Source organism: Anticarsia gemmatalis, chromosome 21 (assembly GCF_050436995.1).
Source record: "Anticarsia gemmatalis isolate Benzon Research Colony breed Stoneville strain chromosome 21, ilAntGemm2 primary, whole genome shotgun sequence".
Classification (NCBI taxonomy): Eukaryota; Metazoa; Arthropoda; class Insecta; order Lepidoptera; family Erebidae; genus Anticarsia; species Anticarsia gemmatalis.
The window spans coordinates 7199693-7216088 of record NC_134765.1 but is presented as its reverse complement, the minus strand read 5'-3'; the positions used below and the strand labels follow the sequence as shown (position 1 = coordinate 7216088).

Genomic DNA, 16396 nt, shown 5'->3' with positions numbered 1-16396 from the left:
CATGAGAATCAAGTTAATAAAACTTACAATTAAAAGCGAACACCTTTTATAATCGTTGTCGTACTGAGAACAGCTGTTTTTGCGCATTAACACGATATTTATGATGCAAACATGATCGACCTTCGACGCCAACGCGAGTTTCCGAAGGATTATAAAGTGAAACCAACATGGTCTGTGCAAATACTTTCAAAATTGCTTATTAACATATTGATCATACGGAAAAATTCATCGGAAAATTTTAACTTAAATAAGGTCGTTGGTGCTTACTAATGCACCGGATTGATATAATTTACTGTCTGAATTCTGAGCCCAAATGCAGTGTTATTTTTTCTATAGAAAGAGGTATGAAAGTCGGTTCCGTAGTTTCTAAGTTAAACGCGATCGACATACAGGCACGGCAGGAGTTTTTATTTTACGGTATGTCGTGATAGTCTATCGAAATACTATTTATTTATTATAGCAGTTTTCAAGACCTAAACTTGAGGGAACAGACTATCCTAAAATCCTAACTGTCGAACTACTGTAAGAATTATTCTTCACAAGCCCTCCAACATTTGTTGAAATAATGTATGCTCTAAGGTCTTTTGTAGCTCACTACTCAACAAGAAGACAAAATGTTAACTATAGGTAACCGTCACCCATTAACTTGACAAGCTCATAAATCTCTCCCGGACTTCAAACAGCAACTGTCAACAGTGTCAACTATGCAAAACTGCAGTCAACTGTAAATTATCTCTACACGTTGAATATGGTAATGATTAAGTTGTTAGCACGTGGTCTTAGTGTTACCATACAAATTATCTTAGCACTTGAGCGGTGGTTCTAACGTCTGCTCGACTCGAGTGCCGGGGATGTAAGCGAGACGGATTTAGTGACGGGTGTCGGCTTCAAACTGAGCTCTCTTACCCTCTTATGTAAAGTGGTTTATTTAAGGGATCTTGTATGATAATGACTTGGTATTTTGATGCCGGATGGAGGAATATGCGCTGAAAACTGACTAGATAGTTGTTATGTCGTTGACACTAACATTTTTTGTTTAGTTTGATGCTTAAAATGTTCTTGCAGTGGGTGTATGCAGATAACTGATTGTATGCGTCAATTTGAAAAGCTTATTCTCTGAAAATTATAAACCAGTTTATCGGTGTGCTACAACATATAATACAGCATCCCTCAATGCACGACCTACGAATAATATGACCCCCTTAACAACTGAAGTGGCCTTTATTTCAAGAGCACTTTAATCGGTGTCTTTTATCTATAGTTTCCCTGGTCTGTTACATTTTCGAAGGGTACTTAATAGTATTTGGGATGTGTAAGTAAACTGACTTGTGTTCGACACTGGTGGGCGGTGGCCAGGCGTTGGGGTCTCTGTCTGGTGGTGGGGGCCATATGTCCGGGTCTATCTCGTGCGGCGCCGGACCCCACATCTGGTCCCGGGTTGGCAGGTCTTCGTAGTCTGCGGAAGAACACAGCGTTACATACGTTTACATACACGGTAAGGGCAATGACCTCCAAGAGTGGTACATCGTCTTTTTTTTCGATACACGCAATATACTGCTGCATAAAGGATTCATATTTTTCTGTTTGGTAATGGATGATAAAACATATAATCAAGAATCTAATTCCCATTTTTTAATTGAAACAGCTTTTTTCTAAGTGACTGCAATTGATACGTCTCTCCCTACGCTTCCGAGACAGGAAAAATATGTTTAGTAAAGTTTTATAGTGAACCTCGCTAACGTCTTTCAAAATGACCTTTATGTCATATTGACAGCATGTCATATTTGCAAGTGAAGCCACTAATTGAATAGCAAATAATAAATATTTCCGACTTCACAATATGTTTTGGTTACGTAACACATTAATGAACTTATCTAAGAGTATTACGACGGTGTTATTTTATTTGTTTGTGTACAAAAAGTATTAAAACTTGAGGAAGCCTAGTAAGTAGGCTATGATCCTTCGATCGATCAGCTTTGACACCAGACACTTGTGTTACCTAAACTAGAGCTAATAGCTTTATAAGTGGATAAGTATACAGTATAAGTGCTGTTCATTGTATAATTTATTGTAATTATGTAATAAGGCTTCACTCGCTTGATGTGTTGATGATATATCTATCTCTATAATTACAAAACAGAAGAGGCAAACTTCTACAATCACTTTCCATTTCGCGTGTGTATTTTATCATAAGAAGTGGGGATGAGTTCGCGTATTTTCTGCACTCTGCTCCGATATGTAAAATACTTGTTTATGACAATTTTGAAATTTACATAATATAGGAAAGAAGCCTTCCAATTATGAGTGCTACAAAATTGAAACAAAGTTTTTAATACAAAAATTATCATTTACATTATCGTCAACCAGGCTACCAGCCGTTAACAAAATATTGTCAAATGAAGTAATAAAAGTGTGGAAGGCAGATGTATTTTATTACGAACATACGTACAAAAGGCCTGTTTACTGCTAACGATTTTGACCACTTTGCAAGCCATCGAGAACCGGCATTCATATGTTATCTGATAAACGATAACTTGCAGCGTAATTATAAAATTTAATTAAGCAATTAACCTTTGGGACAGAAGTGTAAATAAATTGACTTTTAATGAGAATATAGCAAACAGCTTTGTAGTAAATAGTAATATGCATTATATTGTTATTATATATACAATGTTTGTTACTTTATGTTTTAATGTTTGGTGCATAATTAAATTTTAAGATGTTTTTTAAACGTTTTATTGGCACTGCGTTAACTTATAAGCCTATAAGGCTTAAAAATCCTGGTAACAATTAAATCATTAATAAAATAACTGCATTTAGCACCTAACAACCTATAATATTCTTTACGTGCTTTCTACAACGATGTCGTAAGTGTATTACATAAAATAAGGCCATTTTATCTGAATTATTATCTAATTACAATCTACAATCGATATTATCAAGTAAATGACGCCAATAAATAATTAATGTAATATTGCAGTTACACTTCCCTGAGAAAAGTAACGTTTCTTTGGAATTCAGATAGTTATCTCAATCTCATTGCAGAATATATTGACATTGATATGATGACATAAAAATCCTGAACTTCATCTCGACACTTCAATAAACCTGCAATCACTTCACAGAGGAAATGAACTACGTAACCTTCTCCTGCTCTCGTTACCATATGAAAAATTCTATCCTTGGCCCATAAAAAAAGTATCTAACACTCACCAGGTCGTCCAGACAAGGTATTATCACTCAAACAACGTATTGATCAATCAATATGAATGTCTCACGACTCACAAAGGGTAATTCGCACCACAATCACTCCACATACCGGCCACAACAGTTGTGTTGCAAGTTGCAAACAAAACTAGTTCCACAACTTTCAGATATTACCACCAACCCGTATTTGTCTCGAAAAATTAATTAAACAACGTATAAATTACTATAGAGAGCCATAATAAGGTGAAAGCAAACCGGAAACTAAAGAATTATAGGTTTTATTGAAAATAACTGGCTTGATGAAGACGTTTTTAAAAAGTTATAAAAATAATTTTCATGTTTTTATCAATTGGTCACACTAATGGAGCGAGATTAATACTGGTGTGTGCAGGCTTGATCGTGTGAACGGTTATTAAAATTTATTTATTATTTTCCCCCAGTTCTGAAGGTGGAATCACCATATCAATGCCAATTTTACCATGGGTTTTATAACAATGAGGGCCACTCTATAGTTAAAAAATAACTGTCAGATAACGAACCAACTAGGTAGATGGAATGATACTGAATATGATAGTCAAAAATTCATCTCATAAGATATCTGCAAGTTATCCAGAAGTGATAAAACCGGGTTTTTTACTTGTGTCTCCTTATTTTGGATCTTCGGTCGTACCTTAAAAAATTTCCACATATTTAAAGCCCACCGCAATACTAATTTTCAGACTAACAAATAAAACGAATTTTATGAATACAACCCATCTATCATGAATGAACTCATCTAGCCTTTCAACTAAGTAATACTAGTCATATAAATACACCGATCTAAAATCCAGTTTAATCAAACCACAAAGTTAATATAAATAGATAACAATTGATAACATCTATCCAATTACTAAGTTGTGTTCAGCATCTATTGTACTCATGAAAGGTAAAGTGTAGCAAGGCGAGATTAAAACGGCCCGTAGGTTATGCAAGGCACGGGTTGTTTGGTCATTGTGTTTCAAATACATAGGTCAAAGAGGCCATAGCTAAGTCTGTTATAGTTAAGCTTGAATTCGAGTTATATGGATAATTTTCTACCGTGTTTTGGTAAAGTAGCTAGTCTAGCTATCTAGCTGTAATAACTTTGTAAATTCAACAAAATTTGAAAAGTAATTACTAGCAAATATGTATATAATATTGTATGTTGAATTATGCATGGAAATGAATATAAAATATTTATTACCTTTAAGTTTTCTGCTATAAATAACAAAACACGTTGACATTGTAAAGTTTTTTCAAAAGTTTCAAGTCTCACACTGTTTTGAGTAAAAATGTTCTTGTTTGTTCTACAACAGTTTACACGTAAAAAGCAGGGGTTGTTAACCTAATTGCCGGTAAATTGTCAAAAATTTGTTTGGTTAGTGATGTACTATCACGAATGAAACCACAAGTACGATTATTAATTCAGCGCTAAGTTCAAACGCGGCGCGTCGACAATCGCGTTGTTTGGACGTTGCCATAGCAACAGCGACTGTTGTCGGACGCTCAATTACAGTTAACTCGACTGACAGGCTGTAAAATATGCGGGTAGGGGGTATTTGTGCATATTTCAGTCTGCTACTGCTCTTTTCACGCCCATTTTGATACGGAAAAGTATTATAAAATGTAAAAAAATGAGTTTTCTTACATTCTTATTATTTTTTTCCCAGCTTAGGTTTTCGCAAATCACAATACAATTGTTCCCTATAAGAAAGAAGTTATCATGGATATTATAAAGAATTCCATACTTATAAAACTAGAAGCTTTTTTTGAAACGAACAAACAGAGGTTCGAGGCCTTTGTGAAACCATAATAGAGTACAGTACAACAGAACCTTATTTCCTACAGTTACCGCTATCTCTAACCAAGTTAAACCTATTACACGGTACGCAGCAACAAATGAATTATCTGCTAAAAAAGCCGACGATAGTACAAGTGATTGTCGTAACCGATGGCACGCGTAATTGCGTTTGTCGAGATCTAATGAGTTGTAGGGAAAGCCGTTACTTTTATCTGACGGTTACGCTCGATTACGTGTCGCTTGTGAACGGTTTACGCAAACGCGTAAAGTTAATTAAATATGATAAGGATCATTGTAATCTACAGTAATGTAATAAAACTGAAAGCTTTTTTGTATGAACGCGTTTTGACTGGTTCCCAGGTGTATTTGAAAATGTATATTTTTAATAACATTTTTGTAGAAGACATTTTCTCTGCCTAACATTACGTCATAACCCATTGTTACAGGGGTAGTAATCGTCACAAAGGCACAATTTGGACGAAGATACATAAATGTATCGTTACGAAATGACATCTTGAAAAAGCAGTGCTTCATTTCATAGCACGTTGTTTTGACGTTAGCTTGACATTTAACCCTCCTACATTTTTGCTATCAAATCGGTCATTGAACTGCTACTTTTATCATCTTGTAGTGCAATTTCGGAAAGTTCCTTGAGATCTGGATATCTTACTATTTTTATTATCTTATGAAAACAAATGGTACGTATTTTTTGTTTATTTGTAATGTCCTAAAAAGAAGACTGAGAGACTGAAGAATGTGTGATTAGAAAAATAAATAGGACCAAAACAGTACATGCTATTGTAGAAAATGCAACTACGCGTGGAACTAAATCAATATTCGAAAAAAGATCCCAGTATGCATGCCCGACATCTATCAACATCCAAAAGTCAATGAACGTTACCTAAACGTAGAACAACGACCTTTCTCAAAGATTGCCATAAGCCATAACATCGGCCCGCGTGAAAGGGGAGTGCTAACCATAACCACGGAGCAAAACATTCTACATCACTTCGAAAAGTTATATAAAACCATAGCCATAAAGACGATGGAAAAAAATGCTATTTTAGTACCACAGTCTTTAATAGTCGCACTCTAAGTAAAAACACGTATTTCGGCTATAAAAAGTAATGAAATGAAACGTGATCAGAGCGCATCGTATTGTTGTCCTACAAAAAAGTAGAATATGCTTTTTATCGAAGCTATGAATAGAAAACGAAATCTAGACGTTTAGAAATTAAACGAAATTGACAAGAATAATAAACTGCTTCCATCAAACTCATCGAAAGTACGAGATAAAAGCACGGGGGTTCCGCGTTACAATTTACCATACTTTCTACTATAAAACGATGTTTTTGTTACCAGTTATGAATCCAATGTTATGGTTACGAAACATTACACAAAACGTATCAAAGATAAAAACAGAGATTTGAAAGAAACCGACCTCTTTTTACGGAACTCCAACGCTGTTTTTGTTCAGCATTAGTGGCCGTTAGTTCTAAATTTGTACGGAATGGCTTTTGACCAGTTTCGTCACAATACATGCATAATTTGAATTTATACTGACTTACTGAGATTAAGATGATAAAGAATTGGCTAACACAAAGAAGCAGGATGAGAGCCAGACTGATTCAATTTTAAGTGCTTAACTTAGCGACATTGTTGTGTATACGGAGCAAGAAATATGTTAAAGAAGAATATTATGAAAGATTGGTATGACTCATGTGCAAGTTGCCGCTGACATTATTTCGTCTTCACCCGCCCACACCCAGTAGTCCAGTTTTTATGGCTAGACTTACTGTGACGTCATTATGCCATCGACACTTCGTTGCGCGTTGGTGCATGAGTATACAAATACGTTCCGTGTGACTTTCCCTGTAACATTCTCTATGACATGTCGTGATGATGATCGATGGTACGATATGACGCTAATCACTGTAAAAGCGATGCAGATAGCAGCTAATAGATATTGTTTTTTAATTAAAAATAGAGCGATACTAATACCCTTGAATGCGGAAGAATGATATAGCATCCTTATCGACAGATACTTTGATCAAACTGGAAATTGCAAGAGTAGAGAGAAGAATTGAATTCTCGTTAATAATGTTACAGAACGTTACGGTCTGAATAAAACAAAGAAAATACGCTAATTGTACTGAAGATATTTGTGCCGAACTTTAGACGGGAGTACAGGTGCTGTTATCAAATTTTCCACTAGAGCGAAACGTCAGCGCAATAAATTTGGCCACCCCAATCAATAATTTAAAGCCACAAAGAGGCAATCAGAATAAAAATATAAAAACACAATAGTGAAGAGTTGAAGGTAGCTATTGTGGTACCATGAATGGTGACATAATTGACGACACAGCGGCCTTTATCGGTACAGAATGGCTACGATCTAAGGTCATAGTCGATTAGTCGAGGGACCGATGACGTACGTACGTTGAACTTTTAAGGGGGTGATACAGGCAGTTACATGTGTTGTTACACGTAGACACTTGGGGACTGGCAAGTCTTTCTATGAGGGTTTGAATCCTCAGCCGGTTTGGTCTCGTGATCATCAATTGTTAATTCAAATTAGTGGTTTCAAAGAGATAAGTTTTAGGAGTAGTGTTTGGATAAAAGCCTCTAAGCCTGAAGGCTAGGATTGGGTAAGAGCTTAGGGGAGAAGGCTTAGGATCTTGTGATGATTAAATAAGTTTAGGCACTCACACAAGGAGAATAAAAGATTAAGCAACTTGAATTTTAATATTGTGGGGTTAACAGGTTTTTCGTTGCATCGTAATTCTCTTATTAGATTCGAAGAAGGTTGGGTGGTCTGTTTTAAAAAACTTCGAAGTTAATTTGGCAAATAGCCTGTGGCAAAGATAAAATCCATATATTAATTCCATTTATGTAACATATTGGTTATATGACATAACTGAGACAGGTTTCATAATAATTTATCCAATGCTATTTGGCTTGCTAATTAAGCACGCCATTAGGTTAAATATATTCGATATTTTAATGAACATAACGATTTTTTATCGATTTGAAACCAGTAGAATATCTATATAATTTAAATGGCAAAGAACTTACTAGTCATTGGATCATCCCCTTAACAGCTAATTGATATTGTTCGTTCAACTAAGTTTCACTTTTTCACACTAAGAAATCGATCTCAATTGGGCGTTGATTGGAGTTTTAAACGAGTAATGTTTTAATTTAGCTTTTTTGTTCTACTCTGTTAAAAGTTGAACTATTTGGAGACCGGTGATCGCGTGAATGATCGCGTTTAGTACTTTGCACAAAAGACATCAAAGTCAATCCAGTATTATAGATGCGTGTCGATTTCGCATAAAATGTAGAAACAAAAAAACGTTTTACAAGTTTTAATTTAAATGCATGTTAACGCCGAGTATATTATGAACAAATTAAGATACAAGTCATTCTGAGAAGGCAGAATAGTTCACGTAAATCTATTTTGAAACGGCCAATAACTATAATAAAACCGACTACACAGAACAGACTATTAAACGATCGAACCAGGTTCCGATCCATTATAAAACAGTCATTATAGTTCAAAAATCTGTCGATATATTATTCCGGGAACGTGAAAGAAATCCTATTAAAATAGACCTTGGAATCGCTTGGAACTATCATTCAAAAGGTTTATAGTTCATTAAACTATACAGACAGTATTGTATAAATTTCTAATAGTCACTATCAATGTCATGAACTCACATGAAAAGGTTTTACACGAAACATACATAATTTATCGTTTAGAATTCGGGGAAAATGATGACTTTTCAATATGTAAAATAACAGGATTGGTTGTTTTTTAATCTATTTTAATATTTCCGCATAAGTGAGCAATAACAGTTTCCATGTTTCTGTAAACCAAAGTAACCGATGGCAAAGATTGAGATGCGTATTAGTAATAAAAACAATTTCATTGTCAACATTTTCGTACAAAATAAGCATATTGCATATTTTTTTCATAGATTTGAAGTTAATAAACTTAACGAACTACGCGGCAAAAAATAAAAAGCGAAGTGTATTTTATTCACAGAATACCTACTAACACACCGTGTATTGTAAGAACTTACAACCCGGAAATTGTCCAAATATCTATTATGTTTTACGGTGTAATTATTTTGCTTCAAACATGAATAGATTCCATTGTGTGAGGATATTGAACTGGTTTCATATGATCATGTGTTTTTGTAATGTTTGCAATAGGTGCATGACTCAAACATAGTAAAGATCTATCGGTTCAAGTCCGCCTTTATAATTGGATCGGAGAACTGAAATACTAAAGTATGCTTTAAAAATAAAAGCGGGGAGCAAAATAAAAGGAATAATGCCTTTTTCGCAATGACATTGCTGTATTTTTATACGCATTGCGTTTTTTGTCAACCAAAGTTTTTCCGTACACAAAGCAGTAACTTCATAAAATATTAAGGAAATGGAGCTCATTTTCTTTCCACGAGGGAAAAATAAAGTTGAAAACTTATTTGTTAATGTTTAATCTTGTTTACAAATGAACGCTCTAGAAGATTTTTGTAAACAATTCTTTTGGACAATATATTAGCTTCATAAGCTCTAAGTACAACCGCTAGTTACTAAGTTCATTACCAAGAATCTTGATCATCAAGAATTATTGGAGCACAAATAATTTGCCTTGATTGTCTTCTGCTTAAAATCAAATTACTGTGTGACGAAAACCTAACTAAAGTAGCAGTATCTTTTATAATTATAATGACCTGCAATTTCTGTGAAAACCTATCTGACCGGGACTTCCTTCATAAAAATTGATAAAATCTTCTTTAAAAGACTTCTAAAGGAATCGATATTTTAGACAAAAGTGACCTTATCATGTCGATAATAATTATATTAATTACTTATTGCTAAAGATAATTTATGTTTAGATACTAGAACACGCAAAATAAGTAGAGCCATGGATACTGTCATACAGGCATGGGCAGCTCCGAACACCAGAAGAAACCTTTTTTTTTTCAAACGAAAAAAACCGGTACCCCAATTTGGAGGGGTAAAAAACCACCCCGGTAAATTTCTTTGATGTTTGAATGGAGGAGCTCTAGGACCAACACACCAGTGACTAGAAGAAACATAACTTCATTCACAAGCACTCTTCAAGCTTCTAATACGGGTACGTGATCAGTGTTAAGTGTTTGTAGACGGCACAACAACATCAATAAAAGTAAACGATCGGACATTGTACAACACTACCAGTTGATCTAGTTATAATGACGTCTGCTTCTGGCCGTGATATTGACCGCCATATGAACTAGGTTTATGTGCGTACAGAGCAATTTTATTTCTAGGAACTGCGTAAACTGTGTGACTAACATTTTTATTGTCATTTCTATGGAAGAGTATAATGAAATGGCTTATTATAATCTTTGTACCGTTATAAACCTTTGACTTAACTTCGGATCTTTTCAATTTTTTATAAAAAAGTATCAACTCATATAAAAAAACGCTATTGAATAGATAAACTACCGCTAAATGTACTAAGAAATCGGGAGTGAGTAAAGTGTTTCGAGACTTTTAAACCTTTTTCAGTATTAAGTATACTAATGTCAAAATAACATTGTGAACATTTCGCTCACTTGTTTAGTAAAATACCTAACAAAGTTTATGTGTTCATTCATTGTGAAATACCACCATTTCACAAAGAGTAGTTTAGGGGTGATGAGGTACTTACTTCCTGTGAGTGGAGTGATGGCTTTGTCGCCTTCGTGTTGGAACATCTGCAAGGTAGCTACAGTCGCTTTTAACTGCTCATACTCGCGGGCCATTTGCTTTTGGACCTGCACAATAGAGAAAAAAACTTAAACAAAAAAATATAAAAAAAACACGGACTTTTTGAGAATGCAACACGATCATTTTACATTCCGTACAAGAGGATTGAAAGACAGAAGAAGATTAGGGACCGTAATTACTGAAAGGGAATGGCAAGGCACAATGGAAGAGCACTAAATGTTAGTGGTTAACAATGAGACAGCTAGCAGACACGCACATCAAACAAACCCATCCACAAAATAATAGGTGTCATCAAATAAATAGCCGGTCCCTAAAGTGTTGAACTTTTGACAGGCTGATTGGTGGCAGTAATTAAGGTGATTAATACGCTTTTTCCTCGCAAAATGCTATGAAATGTTTCACTGGACAAAGTTTTGCATCGAACGGACGGATGAAGTTGATAACGTGGCCATAAATAGTTATTTACCACTATCATTCCTTACTGACTGTTGCCACGTTTGTCGCAAAACGTTTGCATTCGAATGACACAGTAACCCGTATTCTAATTTTATTACTTTTGCGTGTTAAGAAGCGAGTGATATCGGTCGTGTTTATAGGTCAACATGAGTGGATCCGCTACTGCTATTTACAGGTAAGTAATACGGCTATTTCGTGGTATTTTTAGGTTTAGCTTGATAGGTCAACGACCTGGTGTATTTATGGACTGTATACGGAAGGTCGTAAGTTAGAGCACTTATGAGTCAAGCGCCGGATAACATCCTATATTAAAAATAGTTTAGCTGACAGGATATGCATACAATATACCCAGAATTAATCGAATTAGCTAATCAAAAATTTATCAATAAGTGAAAGTAGTGGAACAGGTGATCCGTACTTAATAAGTCACTTATAGTTAGATCACTTTCTACTACCAACTAACTTTTCAGTAAATGAGAGGTAATATTATTATATTAAAGGGAACCTCGAATCTTAGAACCGATCAGTCATTTACTATACATTTACGAAGGTAAACTGCAGGAATGTTCAGAGTAAGACCCTACGCGGTCCATTGTGAGCACATTATGGTCATCGTCATCATTAGCGAGCAAGGTTTCTAAGACAACAGCCTCAGGATGTATTTAATGAACTAGAAAATGTCTGCGTGGGCGATATTCTCCAGTCAATATTATGACACAAGCCATTATTTATTCACTAATGCTAACTAGTTTTCTAATCTACATCTATTATTTTTATATGTAACGATTTCTAAAGGAACCATTTAGAAAATTACAGTAGACATCTTATTGGCGACGTATTTGCTATTCATCTTCTGCAGTTTTCTGCTCAAATGAAAAAAGGACGAAAAAGCAGCTCTACGTTACAACACAGCAGATTTTAAAACTTTAAGATTAGCAAACTAAATTAGTATTAATACTAAATTAGTATTTTGATTGTTAAGTCTAATCTACAGCGGCCCAAACCCTTCACTATTGCAGTTTCATGCAAATCCATGCAAGTTATTTAAACCAGTGTTTGCCAATCTACCCACGCTTTACAGCGATATTTCATACAAAACTATTTTGATATAACCTACGGTAGATATTTGCCTAATTAAATCATTTATAACTAACGGATATAAATTATATTTCACATTGAGTTGATTTCCATTCTAATTTGAACAGGTATAGATATTTCTACGTCAGCTAACTATAAATCGTGAAGATATTTCAGTATTCCTTAAATTAATTATGCAGCGGGTCTATGCTCATTGAGCAAGGATTATAAGATTTAAATCCGAACTTAAAAAAATAAAAGACATAGAAAGAACTAGTTTCTTAAATATGTACTAAGATTCGATGATTCGAGCGCTACACAATAATACATAACTTTATTTAAGGTATATTTCTGACGGACTTTTTTTCCCCAAAAAGATCTGACGAAGAAAAAATTCCACCCTAGAAAGTTTGACAGCCACTGGTTTTACTCTGTATTTCAAGCAGACACTCACAATGTGTATTGTCTAAGCCTAATTTCCTAATCTTATCAGTTGAGAAGGCGACCTAGTACAAACAAACAATGAACTATTAGGCCGCAGTATCTGAGTACGTAAACAAATGTACTATAAGATACTAAGATAGTGACTTTAGAGGTAATCCTCTGTATATTTGACTAGTTTAAAAAGATAGGGTTTACCAGAAATTAACGTTTTAGTAGTCAAACAGTTTAAACATCACCAGAGAGAACAACAGACAAGTTTCAAACAGCAAAAACTTAACCAAGTATGTAGGTAAAAGAGAAAATAGAATTTGTGCATATTTTAAAAGGTTTAAAAAAAATAAAAATAAAAAATGAACGATTCAATCAAGGTCCAGAAAAGCTTTTCAAAGTTGATTTGATTAGACTTCAATTCTATCTTTTGGAGGGTAGTCCATCCTTGATAATGTAACCAAACTGCAATCTTTAGTACGATTAGTAAGTCAAACGTCATGAATACTCTGCCATAAAGAAACCCATTAACTGCAAAAAAGAAAAAGAAACGAATAGCAATCGTACATCGTACAAATATCAAGTTCCCGTGAGAAAAACATTTTTTTTTTTATACGAGTATACTGAATACCAAATTCTACGGCATCGAAGTCGCACTACTAGTGCTGTAATTAGTCTGGTCGTCTTGTTATTATTCCATAACGGGAAAGGCTGAGTGCCTTGAATATCAATGTACTGGGCACTGAGTGCACATTGACCGCGGCCAATATGGTTCGAGATACGGTTTTACATGCGACATTGTTTTTGGCCTGTTATAATTAAAACGCAAATTGTTGACGACCGCTGATGGCTTTATAATTGGAATGAACGGTGAACCAGTCTGCCAGTGCGTTATGTAATAGGTCACGAACTCACGATTATTTTTTTGTAATAAATATTAATGTGAACAGACATAAGACTCGATGTTTGAATAAGCATCGGAAATAAAGACCGCCTCCTTCTATTTAAATAATCCGGTTATTATAGTAAGTACAAAAATTTCGATCCGTCTCAAAATCTGTTAAATGCCACATTTAGCGCAAATGTGAAATGTACCTGCCACCACATCATTAACTAAACCACAATATAATCTAATGGTTTATTATACATACGAACGTAAAGTCAGTTTCACACGTGAAATCTTACAATCGTTAGACAGCTGATTGCGAAGCTTGGCGTATATTCTCCAAGCACAAAAACCGCTGCAATAATAAATTAACAACAGCTAATACAAAAACATACATACATACGCACATGAGTGATTTTTCTCGATGTGGGCACAAAAGTGAAAATACGATCTCTCACTACGATTATCACACAATGTTCTTTCACAATAAAAACTATCTTAATCACTTCCCACACTAAGTCAAAATCGTTGAGTAACATCCGGCCGCCATCACACGCCATATAACGTGGCTATTTTCACCTAATAAGAGCTTAATTACCTTGACCGACTTGTTAAAGGAGCCTATTTGACAAGTTTTACATTAAAATATGTAAGGACTACTTTTCAAGGATGTAGGTAGTTGTATTTTTTCTTTTCTCATAAAAGGGTTTGTGGATTGGTAAACCAACCGCTTACATCGTTATTTTTACCTTTGAATTTTTAAATTTCAGTTGCTGTTGTAATAAGTAGCACAAGTGACACCTTCAAACACTATTGTCTTCAATTAAAACTACCCACTTTAACAACTTGACGCGTAATTGGGACACGGCACTGGCTATATTGAATCGTCCATCATATTAATATATGCCGTAACATTGTTCACGTAAAGACGGAAATGGCATGCATAATTCGACAGATCGACACAGTTACACGTACAAAATTGGACACCCCAATCGCGTCAGTGTACGACCGATATACCGCCACAGAGGTTCGTCGACCCGCCCGTCGTCAACACTTCAGCCGGCTGACACGCCGAGAGGCAACGACACACGCATCACATTATAAAACAACGACTTACATCGACAATAGAACAAACGCTTGGCGTCCATCCAGTCACTGAATTAGATTAAGTGACCTAAACTCCAGTAAAAAGCCTACGACCTACAACTATTGCAAGGCTCATAAAGTTCCGCTATTTATCATAAGGGTTATTGCGAGCGAGCCGGACAACTGGTTCGCATTGTTTTATTGGTTTAGACGAGTTTATGATAAGTATCCGACTTCAAGCAAGACTATACTTGTCTCGATTATCTGTAAAATATGTTCTCGGGATTATTAAACCGTTGATGCACTCGGACTGATGTTGCATACAACCTCACCCGAGTGCGGGTAAACCAATAAAAATAACTTACGAAATACACTGATCTACTTCGACGCAAGCGCGTTTTTGTGGTAACGTATTTACTTCATTACTGTAACAATACGTGCATTGTTTGTCCTTTTCACACAGATCGTGATTATGTAACTTTTTAGAAATAAATTAAAGAAGATACTGTCAGTTCCATTTCGCTCCAGTACCATTATGTGCCAATAAAATTTTGCATACAAATATAATCAAGAGGGTTTGATAATGCGTTTGTGTCATGAAATCGCATGTCCCTAAGTGTGTAATCATTGTTTAGAGCGAGTTACGTGATGATATTCAAATACAGGAGGTGGAAAAACTAACGCACGACTAGTAACTACATACTTATAAAATAGTAAGAGTGTAACGATTTAATTACTAATGATTGCTAATCATTTAATCGAACGATTTACGTTCCATTCCATTAACATGAAATCACTTCTTATAGAGTTTATAATACAATGATTGAGGAATCTCCGGCGCATACATTTTTTCTTAATTATCGTTCAGTAAAACGCATAGATAATTTTCTTGTGCATTGTGTATCAGTCTAGAAATGCAGTAAGTTTTAAATGGACGAACCAAACCAATTACTTTTATAATTGGGAAATCTGAATGGAAACTGTTTTTACCGGAAATAGAACCAGGAATATGAAATTATTATTAATTTATCTTTAACTTTTCATGTTCAAGTTACTTCCCAGTACGAAAGGCGTGATTTTAACGGTTAGAGAATACCAAGACACAGACCGTATCAATTTAATGACCGTCACCAAACGGGGAACGTGTTTATAATCACGAAAGATTTTACCCCACGCCAACGAACCACTAGAGAATATTTAACATAACGTTTACATATGCATGTACTAACATTGTAACTTGGGCTCATTAGTATTTATCTTTTCATTTTAGCAACATACTGTTGTTTAGTTTCGAAGTTCTGTATACCCAATTTGGGTTACGGTGTTCAACAAATACTTTTTTCTAAGTTTACCGGATGAATTCCTTAAAAGGATTTTCGAAGTTATCAACGGCATGCTACTTTAGTAACGGTTGTCGTTTTTCGAAATGAGTCAATCGAAAACAGGTTAATGGTTCACGGAATTGGAATGCTCAGGCGATATCTTTCCGCTGTAAAATCTTATAACTTAGGGCACTTCGATACTGGTTCTGCTCAGGTATTTTTCCTGTGGTTTTTGTTTTACTTTCCAGAACCAACAAAATAAGTCCAGTACAAGGTAATTGGCCATAGTTAAACGGAAAGGATCCAACCCACACTATGGGTAAAATGAGTTATGTATACCAAAAC

The 16396-nt window shown here is 35.0% G+C and overlaps 1 protein-coding gene across 3 annotated transcripts in view; it reads right to left on the bottom strand.

The window, feature by feature from the left end:
• The window catches only part of Kat60 (katanin p60), a 35303-nt gene that overhangs the window by 10610 nt on the left and 8297 nt on the right, over positions 1-16396 (bottom strand). Inside the window, exons 1-3 of one of the 3 annotated variants that reach the window (XM_076128449.1) lie at positions 14051-14278; positions 10734-10839; positions 1327-1456 (exon numbers count right to left, since the gene is read on the bottom strand). In XM_076128449.1, the coding sequence (XP_075984564.1) occupies positions 1327-1456; positions 10734-10839; positions 14051-14203 (389 nt within the window). In that variant the 5' untranslated portion in view covers positions 14204-14278. Of the gene's footprint in view, positions 1-1326; positions 1457-10733; positions 10840-14042; positions 14279-16396 lie in introns of those variants that run through there. The other 2 variants (XM_076128450.1, XM_076128448.1) reach the window with 2 other exon arrangements.